The sequence below is a fragment of the Microchirus variegatus genome (assembly GCF_963457635.1).
Source record: "Microchirus variegatus genome assembly, chromosome: 16".
In the NCBI taxonomy this organism is placed as follows: Eukaryota; Metazoa; Chordata; class Actinopteri; order Pleuronectiformes; family Soleidae; genus Microchirus; species Microchirus variegatus.
Genome location: NC_139817.1, coordinates 3,328,088 through 3,343,641, shown reverse-complemented (window position 1 = coordinate 3,343,641; position 15,554 = coordinate 3,328,088). Strand labels below are relative to the sequence as shown.

Below are 15,554 nucleotides of genomic sequence, written 5' to 3'. Positions count from 1 at the left end.
CCTCTCGCCGGTGCTGCTCCACTGGAGCTGCTTATCCGGCAGCGGACAGTTGAGCACCGGCTCCAGCTTTGCTCCGGAGGAGGAGGAGGAGGAGGAGGAAGAAGATGATGATGAAGAAGCAGCAGCAGCAAAGTGTCCTCTTCTGTCCTCTTCCGTCTCTGCAGCACAGATGAAGTCCGTCCACAAACTGCGATGCTCCTCCTGAGTCCTGACCCTCCTCCTCCTCCTCCTCCTCCTCCTCCTCCATCATCATCATCACACGCAGCGGTTCCTGGAGTGGTGATGCGTTCACGGACATCGCAGCGCTTCACAATTCCGCAGCTCTGCACAACATTTTAGTCCAAAACAAACTTAAATAAAAGCATCTTAAATAATAATAATAATAAAAAAATACACTCCAAAGACCACGCCCACATTCTATTCTGAGGATCCACATTAAACTTTTTAGAAAACTAAAATTAACAAGAGGTAACGTAAAAAAGTAACACTCGTCACCTTAAGTACAAAAAGGTGCACGAATATTAACCGACTATTACATTCATTAAATGTGAATATGTTCCGTTTTCTTTGCTTTATATAATAAATAAATCATTTTGGACAAACGTAGACATTGAGATTTTTTTTTTTTTTTTTACTTTTCTTGCTATTTTATGGACCAAATAAGTCATTTGCATGACATTACATATGCATTTTAAACAACTTCAAACCTAATTTTAAAAAAATATCAATATTTTTACACTTCAAATACCATTTAACACAAGCAACAGATATACAATATTTGCACTTTGGGCGCCAAAAAAAGTCCCATATCATCATAATAATGATCCATATTTTTACATTTTAATGACAAAAACACAAAAAACAAGTGACATTTTTTGTCCTTACGGTGGCGAATGCAACTATTTTATTATTTACACATGTTCTATATGATATAAAAATATAACACATAACACAAAAACACACCACATGTATTTTGTATTTATTTATTTATTTATTATTATTATTTCAAAGAATATTTATAGTTGGTTTGCTCTGTTACAAAAGCAGTTTTAAAATCCTGGATAAAGAAACTTATTCCTGGAATAGTTTAAATATACATAATTACACACACATATATATATATATATACTGTATATATATATATATATATCCAGCGGATTCAGAGACTAAAATTACTCGCCAAAGTTCTACCTGTGTCCGTTCTTTTGATTCTTTTTCCTACAGAGAAACAAGGCATCCAGTGGTAAATAAATGTTTACAAAGCTAAGGTGCAAAAGTCATCAACCAGGTATTTTACATCTAATCATTCTGTACAGAGCCTTTGAACATGAGGCCGGTGAAGGAGACAAAGACGGTTCTGGATTAGGATTATCTCTGCGGAGCGACCGCGACAACCAGCAACTAGCATGGTTAACAAAAACAAAAACAAAAAAAAATAATCACATTTTTGATCTTTTTTTTTTTTTTACAATATTTTCTAAAGCAAAATAAAAAATAAATCAACTGTGAAACCACGTAAAATTACACACGACGCCGCCGATAAGAAAGTACACGCAATCATTTTTGACCGTCGAGTAACTTAACGTGACAGTTCAGGTTGACTGACTGTGCTGTGAGCGCCCCCTGCTGCTAATAAAATCTACACGAGCTTAAGTCTGCGATAGCATAACAACAATATCTCACTGTTTGACTTGAAAGTGAAGTCTGTAAAACCGCTCACTCTCCCTGCACCAAAGCCCATAGAGAAAATCGGCGATTTTAACCTCACAGCACACAGGAGTTCACAGGAGCTGCTGATCCACTTCTGCCTCCACGCGTCACTTCACATGAGCGATGCAGCGACTTCGGCATCCGGAATTCTTCATTCGCGTCGACTTCAGTGACACAAAGTGACCACACGGGGCAGCAGTGGACCAGCAGCTCCTGTGTGCTGTGATGTTAAAATCGCCGATTTTCTCTATGGGGTTTGGTGCGGGACAAAAAAGGGTCTTTAAACGGTGAAAAAAGCAGGCAAACATATCTTTTTTTTTAAATTTATCGTAGACTTAAGTTTGTGTAGATTTAAACTAAGCTTAAAAATAAACCCGCTGAACTGTCACTTTAAGGAAACTGCTTAAGGAAAGAAACAGAAGAGATGCACCATTACGTCAGATTAATAATGAACACACGACAAGATCAACTACCGTTTTTTTTTTCTTAGTTCACCCTAAAATCTGGTGATATTTGCAGGGGGAAAAGTGTCGTTTTACAAGAGTAGGCCCTCACACACACACACACACACACACACACACACACACACACACACACACACACACACACACACACACACAAGGCAGAGGGTTTGAATGAACCATTTCCACAAATATAACTTATAACGGATGATCCACAGCAGCGATGAATGCTGGTGAAGAAGAAGAAGGAGGACTCTTTATGACTCTGCAGGAAAAACATGAGCGCGTCATGTGACGCCTGCCCCACCGCGCTTGAATCTTTAGTTTTTTATGTGCAAAAAGAGACAGAAAGAGAGAGAATATTTGCATGAACGCAGGTAAAGAGACTGGAGTACGTATGGAACTCGTGGACGTGTCAGGGAAATCGACACGGGGGCAGAAAATTAGACATTTTCTTTACGTTTGTTGTCACTTTTTTTTGAGTTGGTTTTGGTGAAAATAAACAAGTTAAAGTTCAGTCCCTTTTAGTCGGACGGTCACGTGTCCAAGGCTACGTCCAAAATACATCTGTGTCCACATTAATACGCCTTAAATCTTATATATATATGTTTATATGTATGTATGCATATATATATGCATACATACATATGCATGTATATATGCATATATATATGCATACATACATATGCATGTATATATGCATATATATATGCATACATACATATGCATATAGACACGTATATATATGTACAAATACGTATGCATGCATACATGTAAAATGCATGCATGCATACATGTACATATGCATACGTATATATATGCATACATATATGTATATGCATACATATGCATACGTATATATATGCATACATACATATGCATACAAATATATATATATATATATACATACATACATACATATACATGCATACGTATATATACATATATATATATTCATACATGCATACATATACATATGCATATGTATTATATATGCATACATACATATGCATATGTATATATATGCATACATACATATGCATATATGCATATATATATATATGTATATACACACATACATATATACACATACATATACATATACATACATACACATATATACACATACATACACGCATATATATATATAGTCGCATTTGACAGGAAGTGGATCATCAATTTGGGGCAGCAGCGTTTTAAAAGGTCAGAGTAGTGTCGGGTAGAATAGCTCGTTTTTTTTCTGAATGTCTTTCATTTGTGGAAATATTCTGTCTGATAAGTCCAACGTGTCACACAGTCGACTGCCGCTGCTGCTGCTGCTAACGTGCTAACGTGCTAAGTGTCCCAGGCGTCGCCGACGACGTGTGCACTGTGGCGTGAAATAACTGTGAAATAGTCTGATTTCCATTAACTCACGCCTCACCGACTGCACTGATGGAGGTGGGGGGGGGGGGGGTGGGGGGGCAGGATGGGCGGGAGCAAAACCAAACCCCCTGCCGACCGCCCAGAAATCCAGCCGCCCGCCCACCGCGTGACACACACACACACACACACACACACACACACAGCAGAGGCGCACACCTCGGTTACTTCCACACTCCTGTGGTGTGTTCAGTCCAGCTCCACACACACACAGGACACACACACAAGGACACACACACACAAGGACACACACACAGGACACACACACACACACAGAGAGAAAACGAGCAGGTGAAACCATCAGAAGTGAGTGTTTTACAGCAGCGGTTGTTGATAGTACGCCGCCTGCTGCTGTTGCTGCTGCTGCTGCTGCTGAGGGGGCGGGACCTGGTGATGGGGAGCAGCCATTGGATAAGACACAGGATGCATGTTAGAGTTGTGATAGGCGGATATGTCCATGGCCACGCCCCCCTGCGGCGGGTAAACGACCCCCGCAGCCTGGCTCATGTACTGAGCGTTCATGCCACTGCTGTGGAGAGAGGGAGTAGATATACAGTGTATATACATATGTATGTAATATATGACATTATGATATTAAATTTAACAAATAAATAAAAGAATTCCCATCCGATGACTTTCAAAGACTGAATCATTCTGGAAAAGCAGAGAATCATCAGCATAGAGACGAACAATGAAAATAAAAAGCTACAGTTTGGACTGAACCATCCTCTTTTGAGTACACACTGAATATGGGTCATTATCACATTGATGTCTAACGTTATTCAAAATGTTATTTTTAGCTCTTTTTTTAATGGTTGTGTTCGTCGACTAGCGGTGTTAGGAGGTGCTTTTATTGTGAAAATACAACTGATGTCACTAATGTGATTGGTGCAGATCCTTCAGAGACGTTCTCTTACCTCATGTAAGGAGCCTGGGCGGCTTGGTTGTTGGGCGGCGCCGACACATTGGGGGGCAGCGAGTGCAGCGGGCCGGGCTGGTCGCTGGGCAGATTGTAAGGCTGGACCGCAGGCATCGCTGTGTGCAGGTAGGGGGCAGCAGAGGCTGGTCCGAGGTAAGCCTGAGCGTGAACAGGGCGAAACAGGACATGTCATTTCAACTTTGGTCCCTTTTAGATATTAGGGCGCAAAAACAATGAGATTAGATAAATCATATTGAGCGCTAACCTTTGTTGGTTCGTGGCTAACAGCGATGCTAACAGCGATGCTAACACTATGCGTGTCAGAAATGACGTAGGAATTTGGTATCGCAGATTAAACACATTCACACTGCTCTAAAACCAGTGGGATTAAACTGTTTCGTTTTACGAGAGCTAGCTTCATAAACGCAAAGGGAAGTCGCTGAAAATAACCATGAAATTACCTGAAATGTTGTGTTAAAGTGACATTTTTTTTATGGTTTAATTCTGTGGTTAATTATAGTCCAGTGCGGTTTATTTCACCCCATTTTCCATGGAAGAGGACGTCACACATTTATACTGAGGTCTGCACAAAAACTAGAATATGATGAGGTTTTTGCGGAGAGCAGAGATGGGGGGAGGGTCTGCACGTTTCTAAATCTCCAGGGAGAGACGGTGACATCAATCATTAGAGATAAAGAGAAACAACAACTGAGCAACCAGAAGCAACATTTAGAGGAAAACAGTGAAACTAAAGGGTTAAATCCATCTTAACTTATCCTCATTTATCATATGAATATCAATCAATCAAATCAATCACAAGAGCAGGAGTCTACGCTCACACAGAAAATCATCGACTTCCAATAATTCACTGCATCATGTGTTCATTAATCACATTTTTGTGTGTATTTGGGCGTCTGACCTGCATGGAGGCAGACGGCGGCTGCGCGTACTGCTGCTGCATCTTGGAGTAGGACGCGTAGAACGGAGCCTCGTTCATGAGCTTGTTGTAAAGCTCCAGAGCCTCCAGGACTTTCACGTTCAACTCCGACAACTCAGAGTGTTTCCTGCGACACAGAAAGACAGATTAATAATACTGATACGAATTCATCCGTGAGTCATTTGGTCCTCAAAATGTCCGAAAATGATGATCGGTTAGTGAAAACTTCAAAAACATCGTAAAAATATACGGAAAAAAATTAGTAAAAACTTCAAAAAACATCTCAAAAGTATTCTGGAAAAAAAGTTGTAAAAACTTCAAAAACATCTTAAAAATATTCGGGAAAAAATTAGTAAAAACTTCAAAAACATCGCAAAAATATTCGGAAAAACAGTAAAAACTTCAAAAACATCTTAAAAATATTCTGGAAAAAATTTGTAAAAACTTCAAAAACATCGCAAAAATATTCGGAAAAACATAGTAAAAACTTCAAAAACATCACAAAAAAATATTCGGGGAAAAATTTGTTAAAATGTCAAAAATTACGTACAAATATTCGGGGAAAAAATGTGTAAAAACTTCAAAAACATCGTAAAAAAAATAGTAAAAACTTCAAAAACATCGTAAAAAAAAATATTCGAAAAAAATTTGTAAAAACTTTAAAAACATCCTAAAAATATATTTTTTAACGTTTTTTCAGAAATATTTTTTATGATGTTTTTAAAGTTTTTAGTTTTCACGATGTTTATAAAAGGTTTTACTTTACCATGATTTCTTTTTTGAAATTTTTTTTTTTTTGCTATACTGACTGACAATTTTTCGTAAATAACCGTTTACGATGTGATCACGTAACTATGACGACCTGTCCGTCCTAACTCGGAGTTCAAACTCGCGTCAAAAATCGGATCAATAATCATTTCAATGTTTTTATTCAAAAACGATCGTACCTGTCGATCTCCTCCAGCTTCTCGTCGATCATGGGGTTCATCTGTTCACACGCACCTGCTCAACAATTACACAGACGTGGAGTTAGGAAAACAAGAGCAGCAGCAGGAACAGCAGAGAGTTTACACTCAGGATTAAAGTCCTCACCCTCCAGCTGGATCAGCTCTGCACAGTCTGGAGACGGATCTGCAGGATCTGCGTTCTGCAGCAGAGCCAACGTTCTGTCCATCTTCGCCTGCACGAGGAGGAGCTCAGGGTTTGTGACTTACATTTGACTCTGTCTATTACATGTATCGCACGTATCGTCTAAAATAGAGCAAATTAATAAAATAACCTAATCTGACCTCATCTATGTAGACGGGCTCAGGCTCAGCTCTGGGTTCTGGACTCGTCTCTTCAGCGATCGGCGTCTTCTCCGCGTACGGCGCTGTAGAACGAAAAAGGTCACATTTGATCATGCGTTCGGAAACATTCGTTCCATTCCAGGTGAAAATTGAGTAAGCGCCGTCTAGAATAATAATCCCCGTCATCATACCCGTCTCCGGCTCAGCGTTCAGATTGGTCGTGACAAAGTTGGACGGGAAAAGGCCGACTCCTCTGTGGTTCTCTCCTTTCCACCAGTTTGGATCGCTGCGAAGAAAACGGGGGATTATTCAACGGGATTATTCATCAGAATATTCAAACAGAAACTCTTTACCAGACCCTGGTAAGTTTCATCACTTTTGCAGGAGCTACAGCTTCAAGATGCATTCAAGGAGCCTCGTAAAATTCATCACTTATATACACAATAAGGTTTCAGAGATTAATCGATTGAGATAAAATAATCCTTTGTTAGTCGCGCAATGGGGGACATTTAATCCACAACTAAATGAATTGTCAACTATTTCGATAATTGATTCAGGTTTTTCTGATCTTTCAGCTTCTAAAATGTGAAGATTTTCTGCTTTCTTTGCTCCATTTAACCAAGAAATCTGTAGTTAATTTTACACAAATTAAGTAATAACAGCATGTTGGGTTTAGAAGAGCAGCTTCATGATGCATTCAAGAAACCTCGTAAAATTCATCACTTATGCAACAACTAATCAATGAGGATTAAATAATTTGTGAGTTGCAGTGATGAGTTGCAGCCCTAATACATGTATTCACAAAGCGTTAACATAGTTATATAGCAAATAAACAAATGTGTGAAAAATTGCGTATTTTCAAAATAAAGCTCCTTTATTATATTTAATGTCAAATTTTACCTGTCGTCCAAAACCAGAATCACCTCTCCGGCTTTGAAGGTCAACTCGTTGTCTTCCGCCGCCTCAAAGTCGTAGAGCGCGCGCACCTTCCGAGCCTCCGGCGCCGCGCCGCTGTTAGCGTAGCTCGGGGGGTCGGAGGTCGAGGCCGGGGGTCGCAGCTCTGACTGCTGCTTCTGCTCCTGTAAGGAGAGCTCGATGGCTGGAGAGGGAGGACGAGGAGAAAAGAGGAGGAAAAATAAGAGGAAAAGACGACCTCTGGGCTTATGGAATAATGAGCTTTAGATTAGTTTAGATTAACTTCTTAAAATAAAGGTTAATAACGAGGTCTAATCCTTTAAATTAGTGAAGAAAATAATAATAATAATAATAAAGCAGATAAATGTTCGCGTCCCACTTTACCTTTGGCCAGGTCGTCGTCGTCAGCTGGTTTGCTGGCAGCAGGTGCGCTGACCTTTGTGGGCGCCCCCTGTGGTCAACATAGGAAACAGAAGGTCACGAATCACAGTGTATGTGTGTGTGTACATACACATGAGAGAGAGTGACAGCAGCGTCATCTGTAGACCATATCGGGAACTCCACGTTGGTCAGACGTTGACCGATAATCGTGCTCGTTTTTGCCTTTACTTCGTCTTACCGCCACCTACTGGACTGGAGCTGTAGTGCGATTTTATTATACCACGCTCTGTTTTATCATAAAAACTGATTTTTCACGCATTAGATTCAAACACATTTTCAATGAATATATGACATTTTAGGTACTTTTTTTGTTTGTTTTTTTACTCATGAATACAAATAATATTACCATTATTACAGTTAATAGAGTAAAAGTAAGGTACAATACTGTGTTTCAAAGACCCTGAGGAAATACTGTGCCATATTAGCTCCATACACACACACACACAATAACACTTTAAAGGTTATGTGCACACTTCAAACACAGCACAGTCTCTCCATCTATAAGCAGCTCACACAGCTGAATGTGCTATTTACGCCGTGTGGAGCTAAAAGTAAACGGCAGTGACACAACAGTAGTATTTGTTCAAAAATGAAATCCAAAAAAAAAAAAAAAAAGTCGAATCCCCGTCGACAGACGACCTTTAAGTCGAGCGTGAACGCGAGTCGAGGGTAAACACTCGGCAGCTTCAGCGCAGCGGGGGACGCACAGCCGGCCTGCTGCTGTTTGCTCAGGGATTAAATATCATACCTGCTGCCTCCTGTGCCACCTGCTCTTCATTAAAACAGGTCGCTAACACACACACGCGCGCATACACACACACACACACACACACACACAGCATGAGAGCAGATGACATTTCTACTGAAAAACCAACAAAACCTTCACGCGCCACATCCTTAGATAAACCTACCAAAAAATAACCCCAATTTAATCCATATAAACTCTTAGCGTCAGGTGATACGAACACTTCCTGTCACGATTATCTTGACGGAAACGATCATCGTGATTCACGACGGTTAAATCTATCCAACTTAAAGAGCGGTGTTGAAACTCCGGGTCGACTGATAGTGGGTTTTTCCAAGGCCGATAATAACTACGATATTTGGAACTAAAATGCGTTAAAATATACAGTAAAAATTGTAGACAGAAAACTTTGTTTAAATACCTATAAAGAGTAGAGGTGAGAATCACAGGGTACCTCACGATACGCGGTCCACGATACCGATAATATCACAATACAACGAGAGCAAACCACCTCTGCAGTTGGACGCACTAAAAAGCCTCATATATATGTATATCTACACATATATAGGTACTCAAGCATATACAGTATTCAGTATATCGGTATTCAGTTATTGGCTCAAGCACTCGCGATATATCGCCATATCGGATATCAATTCTTTGTGTCCGATTACCGATATCAAAAACTTGTTTATAAACATATGACGCTGTTAACAACACATTTGTGCCGAGTCATTTTTGAAGACATAACAATTCTCCAACTGTGTCACAAATATTGTTCTCCCAAAAAGGAAGAAATGGGATTGTGTCAGATTTTACATTAATTTGACCGGTATCTGACTGATACAGATACTGACCGATACCGATAACGGATATATTTTTGTGTCTGATACCGATGTCAGTCAGACCCTAGTTATTTTCAAGGTCCTGCTGCCGAATTTTAACATTCTATTCTTTCCCATATCTGATCCAGTGATTTGGACCAGTATCTGACTGATACCTGATCCGGAGATTCGGACCAGTATCGGACTGATACCCGATCCAGTGATTCGGACCAGTATCGGAGCGATACCTGATCCAGTGATTCGGACCAGTATTGGACCGATACCCGATCCAGTGGTTCGGACCAGTATCGGACCGATACCTGATCCAGTGATTCGGCCCAGTATCGGACCGATACCGAGTATGGTATCGGCTAACAATACCCCGGTTTCTTACGTCAACATCGACAAACCTGCGAGGACGAGGAGGAGAACGCGATGCCTTCCTCTTTCAGAGACTTGATGGTGGCGCCGAGGAGACTGAGCTGTGGATCCTTCTGGAAATTGTCGGCCCACTCCACCATCAGAGCTTTGAGCTTCTCACACACTTTAGGATGACCCTGTGTGAGCGACACACACACACACACACACACAGTCATGTAGAAACTTGACTTTACTCTACTGTAGAGGTAATATGACAGCAGACTAAGAAGAGTTACCCGGCTCAGGACGCTCCGCACTTCACTGGAAAACTCTCTGGAGCAGATTTCCAGGTGGAAGATTTTGCCACAGTTTGAAACGCAAGCACTGAGCAACTGCAGAGGAAGATTAGACAGAGTTTAAATTAAGATTAAACAGCTCACATGGACCAGATTAAGAGTTTCTGGTGCATTTTTTATGAAGGACTGGAGAGAGATTATTTTTAACCCTCTGCAACAGTGAATTAGTCTGCGACGAGCGATGGATTATTTTTTAATCCGCAGCTATTTTGATCGTTTTAGCGTCTTAAATGTGAATATTCTAATTGATTCATTGGGAAAATAAACAAAAAAGGGTTAAATGTGGAATCATTTGTATATTCTTTAACGTAAAGAAAAGCCTTTGTTGAAACTAGGGGTCGACTGATATCGTTTTTTAAAGGCCGATATCGATAACCGATATTTGGAACCGATATTCAATAAAAAATCAGTAAAAAATGTAATGTTTAAATGCCTATAAAGAGCATTAATAAATAAATAAAGTTCTGTGCAAACAAACAAAAACAGATGAACGATGACGATGATGATGTAAATAATAATTTGCAGCAGCCATAATGAGCAGATCGACTGTAATCTCACATAATTCCGATGACAACAGCTTCAGAATCGTCAGAGTGGATGAAAATAAACATAAATCTAAAAATAGAGGCGGGGGCTTGTGACGGGAATTGTTGACGATGACTCAGAGAAACAGAGAAACAGCTCTCGTTCTCCTCAAACTCCCACTTTAATCCACGAGTTTGTCTCTTTGTCTTCTTCTCTGACTCTGACTCTGCTGCTGGAACAAGTGGTAAAATCTAATCTAATCTGACAATGTGGGAATATTAAATCAGCTTCTTAACAGAGACTGAAACTTTTCACCTTTATTTGGCAAATCTATCCCATTTGTTTCCAGTTGGATTAACTTGGAACTGTTGCACTTTGACATCAAGTTATTGGTTGTTGATTTTTCAGATTAAATCAGTTTATTTCACGCTTGCTCTCAAAATGAAAAAGTGAAGAAACTCACGTTGAGCGCCTGCATGGAAACATGAGGCACTTTGTGATTGACTCTCTTCATGATGGCTCTCAAACCGTCCTTTGGTCTGGAACAGAAGAGAAGACACGAGCGTTTAAGGCATCGATCGATCAAATCTAACGTGTCATTCTAATGGATTATAATTTTGTGATGATGATGTTATTATCTGCCATACATGGTCACGATCTCTTCCAGACATGCTCAAACATTTCACAACTTTTATCGCACATTTCATTCACATAGAAGTAGATAAATAATAAATATATGGAGATTAGGTGAAAACCCAGATTAACACATTGAGTCTGGAGTCAGTTTTTCTGACACGTTGCCGTGTGGATTATTTTGCATAAATTCAAAGTGATATGCAAATGTGCTGCCCTCCTAACTCTTCCTACTACAGTTACTCGTAAAGGTTTTGTTGTGCAGCTCACCCGTTGGCCGTCGTCCCAATCTTGTCGCAGATGTCCATGATCAGCCCCCAGTCGTCTGTCGTGTTGGTTTCGTTGGTCGCCTTCTCTGGAAATAAAGCACATATGGTCGTGTGAGAACGTTTTCAGACGCCAAGAGAGAGAGAGAGAGAGAGAGAGAGAGAGAGTGGCAGAGTTGGAACAAAGACTGAGATTAAAGATGAAAGAAAGAGGTGGAAAAATATTCCAGTAAATCTGCAGCTTTTTCTCCAGTGAAACTATACAGCATCAGTACAAGAGGTGCCATACTCAGCTGATATTCATCTAATACGATACTATACTCATCGGATACTCGTCTATAATACGATACTCATCCGATACGATATTCACCCGATATTCATCCGATACGATATTCATCCGATACGATATTCACCCGATAATCATCCGATTTGATACTCATCCGATCCGATATTCATCTAATACGATACTCATCCGATACGATACTCAGCTGATACGATATTCACCCGATATGACACTCATCCGGTACGATATTCACCGATACTCATCTAACAAAATACTTATCCGATGCGATACTCATCCAATATTCATCTGATACGATATTCATCTGATACAATACTCATCTAATACGATACTCACCCAATACTCATCGATACGAATACGATACTCATCTGATACTCATCTATACTATACGCATCTAACACGATACTCATCCAATACTTATCAATACGATACTCATTCGATGCGATACTCATCTGATACTATACTCACCCTATACACAACTCATCCGATAGGATATTCGCCCGATACGATACTCATCCAATACTCATCTAATATGATACTCATCCGATACGACACTACACTCATCCAAAACGATAGTCAAGTAAAAGCCAATATGATAGTCAAGAAACAATATGATACTCTTTCAGTAGATGCGTCACTACGATACAGATTTGCTGTAATAATAACGCTGGTTGTGTCTTTGTGTCAGAGGAGTTCACTGCTCGTCTGTATCGTGTATTAACACGAGCAGGAAATGATTTCACTAAACATTTCCCCGTCACGAGACTCTTGCTTCCATTGTTGTGAATAGTTCATAGTGTTGCAGCGACAGAGAGTGGGTGAATATGACATAACTGTGAGGGAGAACGTCTTCTATTGTTCTGTTAACAGTTCAAAGTCAAACATTAACAGACACTTTAAGGCCAAGGGGGACATTTTTAAATGTTACACCACCTTCAGAAAGAAAAGAAAAACAACACAACACAGCAGTCATGAAAACTGGAACTGCCTGTAATCTGTGAATCGATGACTAACAGATTAATCTAAACTACTAAAATAATTGCTTCATGTCAACAGATCAATCACCAGATTAATGGATTATGAGAATAATCAATAGTTGCAGCCATAATTCCACGAACATTTGAAGCTTTAATTGGCAGTTTAACAGTGTGTTTATTAACTAGAAACCAGCTGTTTTTATTATCCTCATAAATCAGTCAATCATTGACACTTCACCTGTTGTAATCTGACTATTTTACGGGTTTTCTGCGATGACCATTTGCCTCAATTTCCTCTAGGCGTTATCTAAACTGATCTTAATCTTTACTGATGGAATTCAAATTTACAAAGAATATCCAAACAATAGAATAGCAGAATATGACAAAGATTAATCTGTGTGGGGATTATAAAGGCAAAAATCACAAAGATACATATGCAAATGGTAAGAAAAACTAGGAAAATAATAAATAACACAATTCAATGTAAACTGTTCATTGAGCTAGTTTTGTTTAACCAAAAGTCACGAGTAGCTGTGTTAAGGCAATAATAACTGGCAATCAAAACAGATTTTGATTTATTTATTTCAACTAAATGACGTTTTTCTTTCATTAAAATGTTACATTTCACAGCAAAACGATGTCTTTGTTGTGGAAATAATGTCATTTTTCCAGTGTGGACAGAGTCTTCTCATTGTGTTTATCTTTGTTGGCAGCACAAGCCAAAGCAAAACACTCAACTGCAGATAAACACTGAACATTTCAGAGGTCCGTTATTTATCGCAGCTTATTTCGTCATCGCTATATTCCAACTACGTCATCGCATGTCTCGTTGTTTTCTTTAATAACGCCTTGTGTGACTAAATAGGTCGTGATGTGCGATCAGGTGATCCTGCGCTTTAACTAGTCACTGTTTATGTGCTAACCCTTTCAAAGTAACACCGCTAAAGCAATCGATCTTTACGATCAAAACAACTCCGCGATCGATTAAGACGATGGCCGTTATTGACACGCCGTCAAATCACGAGTTCACGGGGGAAATAAAGTGAGACGTGTGGACGTTGTCGTTGCCTGTGATGACTAAACTAAAGCACTGACGCTAAGCTAACGCTAGCTCCCAAGTTGTGCTAGCCCTGCCGTTAACTCCCCCCCCCCCCCCCCCCGAAACACACACAAAAACACCACAGAGCCGGGGTAAAAAACACTTACCAACATCCTGGTCAAACGGGTTTTGGGCAAATAAAGGCATGGCGACGATTTTACGAGGCGATATGTGGAGAAATGTGAGTGTTTTGGCTCCGTAGACGAACGCTAAACCTAAACAAATATCTCTTCCTTGTCCATTAAACCTGCACTAGTTGCTCTTCCGGAAACGTAGCTGCCCTCAAATATGCCTGAACGTTAATCTTCAAAGTCCAACAGGCAAACAGGTGCCTATCTATATTAAATATATAGATTTATAATATAATCGTTTTGATGCTTTGAATTATCTGGTTGATTCTTTAAACATTGGAACTGTATCACGTTTTCCTGTTCTGCACAATACTGAGAAAGAACGCTTTGATGTGCGTCTCTTTGTTTTTACCAGTGAAATACTGACATCTAGTGGTGAGGTGAAAAATAAAAATATAATATTCGTAAATAATAAATATGAGCTGGTAAGCCTTATGATATGCTTAGTCATAATTATGTTATACTACATGTTATACTGTCAGTAAGGGATTAATATCTCATTATTATGACTTAGTAACTCATATTTATGACAGCATTGAATAATTGTAACTTATTGTTTTAGCACCTCCTAATTACACCTTAGTATCTCATAATTATGACTTTTATATTATAACAATCCCCCCCCCCCATGTGGTGGGAGAGATTTAGGTAGATTTGTAAGTCTTCTTCCTTTTTCTAAGCAAAAATGGCCAATGGCCACATAATATGGTCGATATAATATATTATTATCATTCTCACATTTCAGAAACACCAAAAGTTAATGTTTAATGTTGATATATGTTTAATTGAAAGATATGAAAATAATAGTATAATAATATAGTATAATATATAGGGGGAAAAAAAGAAATATATATATGACAAAAGTAAGAGGTTATTGTTTTGAGTGTTATGTATGTAGTACACACGGCGTCCTTTAGAGGGCGACGTTCTCAAAGAATGTCTCTTTTCAGTCAGAGGATTGCCAAAGATTAAAAATGTACGCCAAGATAGTTAAAGCCCTACGCGTTCTATTAAAATCAGCGACACTCGTAGATAAGCCCACTTAAAATGTATTAACTTGCAAATAAACATTTAAAATACAACAGAATTCAACATCCCAAACGGTATGTTTTAAATGTGACAGAAGAAGAGTAAAAGAAAAATATAAAAAAATCGCTTGGAAGCAAGCGAAGGCGGAACTGCCGAGATCGGAACCCTCTCGCCCGTCACTACGACACTTCCGTGTGTAACCTCCACTGTAAACCTG

General features: G+C 39.4%; 1 protein-coding gene across 1 annotated transcript; it reads right to left on the bottom strand.

Annotated features, from left to right (window-relative positions):
- Nucleotides 1-3,896: 3,896 nt before the first annotated feature.
- stam2 (signal transducing adaptor molecule (SH3 domain and ITAM motif) 2) lies at nucleotides 3,897-14,418 on the bottom strand. The gene is made up of 14 exons (XM_083902115.1): nucleotides 14,285-14,418; nucleotides 11,805-11,889; nucleotides 11,365-11,440; nucleotides 10,317-10,412; nucleotides 10,071-10,217; nucleotides 8,038-8,104; nucleotides 7,639-7,837; nucleotides 6,930-7,024; nucleotides 6,739-6,821; nucleotides 6,542-6,629; nucleotides 6,397-6,451; nucleotides 5,432-5,576; nucleotides 4,511-4,671; nucleotides 3,897-4,122 (listed from the first exon to the last, which is right to left on the bottom strand). Exons 1-14 carry the CDS (start codon nucleotides 14,322-14,324, stop codon nucleotides 3,909-3,911), a joined length of 1,551 nt encoding a protein of 516 aa, XP_083758241.1. The 5' UTR covers nucleotides 14,325-14,418; the 3' UTR covers nucleotides 3,897-3,908.
- Nucleotides 14,419-15,554: the final 1,136 nt, after the last annotated feature.

Bases quoted from the DNA above. Each gene is read 5' to 3' on its own strand.
- stam2 (XM_083902115.1), bottom strand. From the start codon at position 14,324: ATGCCTTTATTTGCCCAAAACCCGTTTGACCAGGATGTTG. The intron at 7,838-8,037 runs GTAAAGTGGGAC...CTCCCTCTCCAG, and splicing joins CGACGACGACCTGGCCAAAG to CCATCGAGCTCTCCTTACAG. The intron at 6,452-6,541 runs GTGAGGACTTTA...ATTGTTGAGCAG, and splicing joins AGAGCTGATCCAGCTGGAGG to GTGCGTGTGAACAGATGAAC.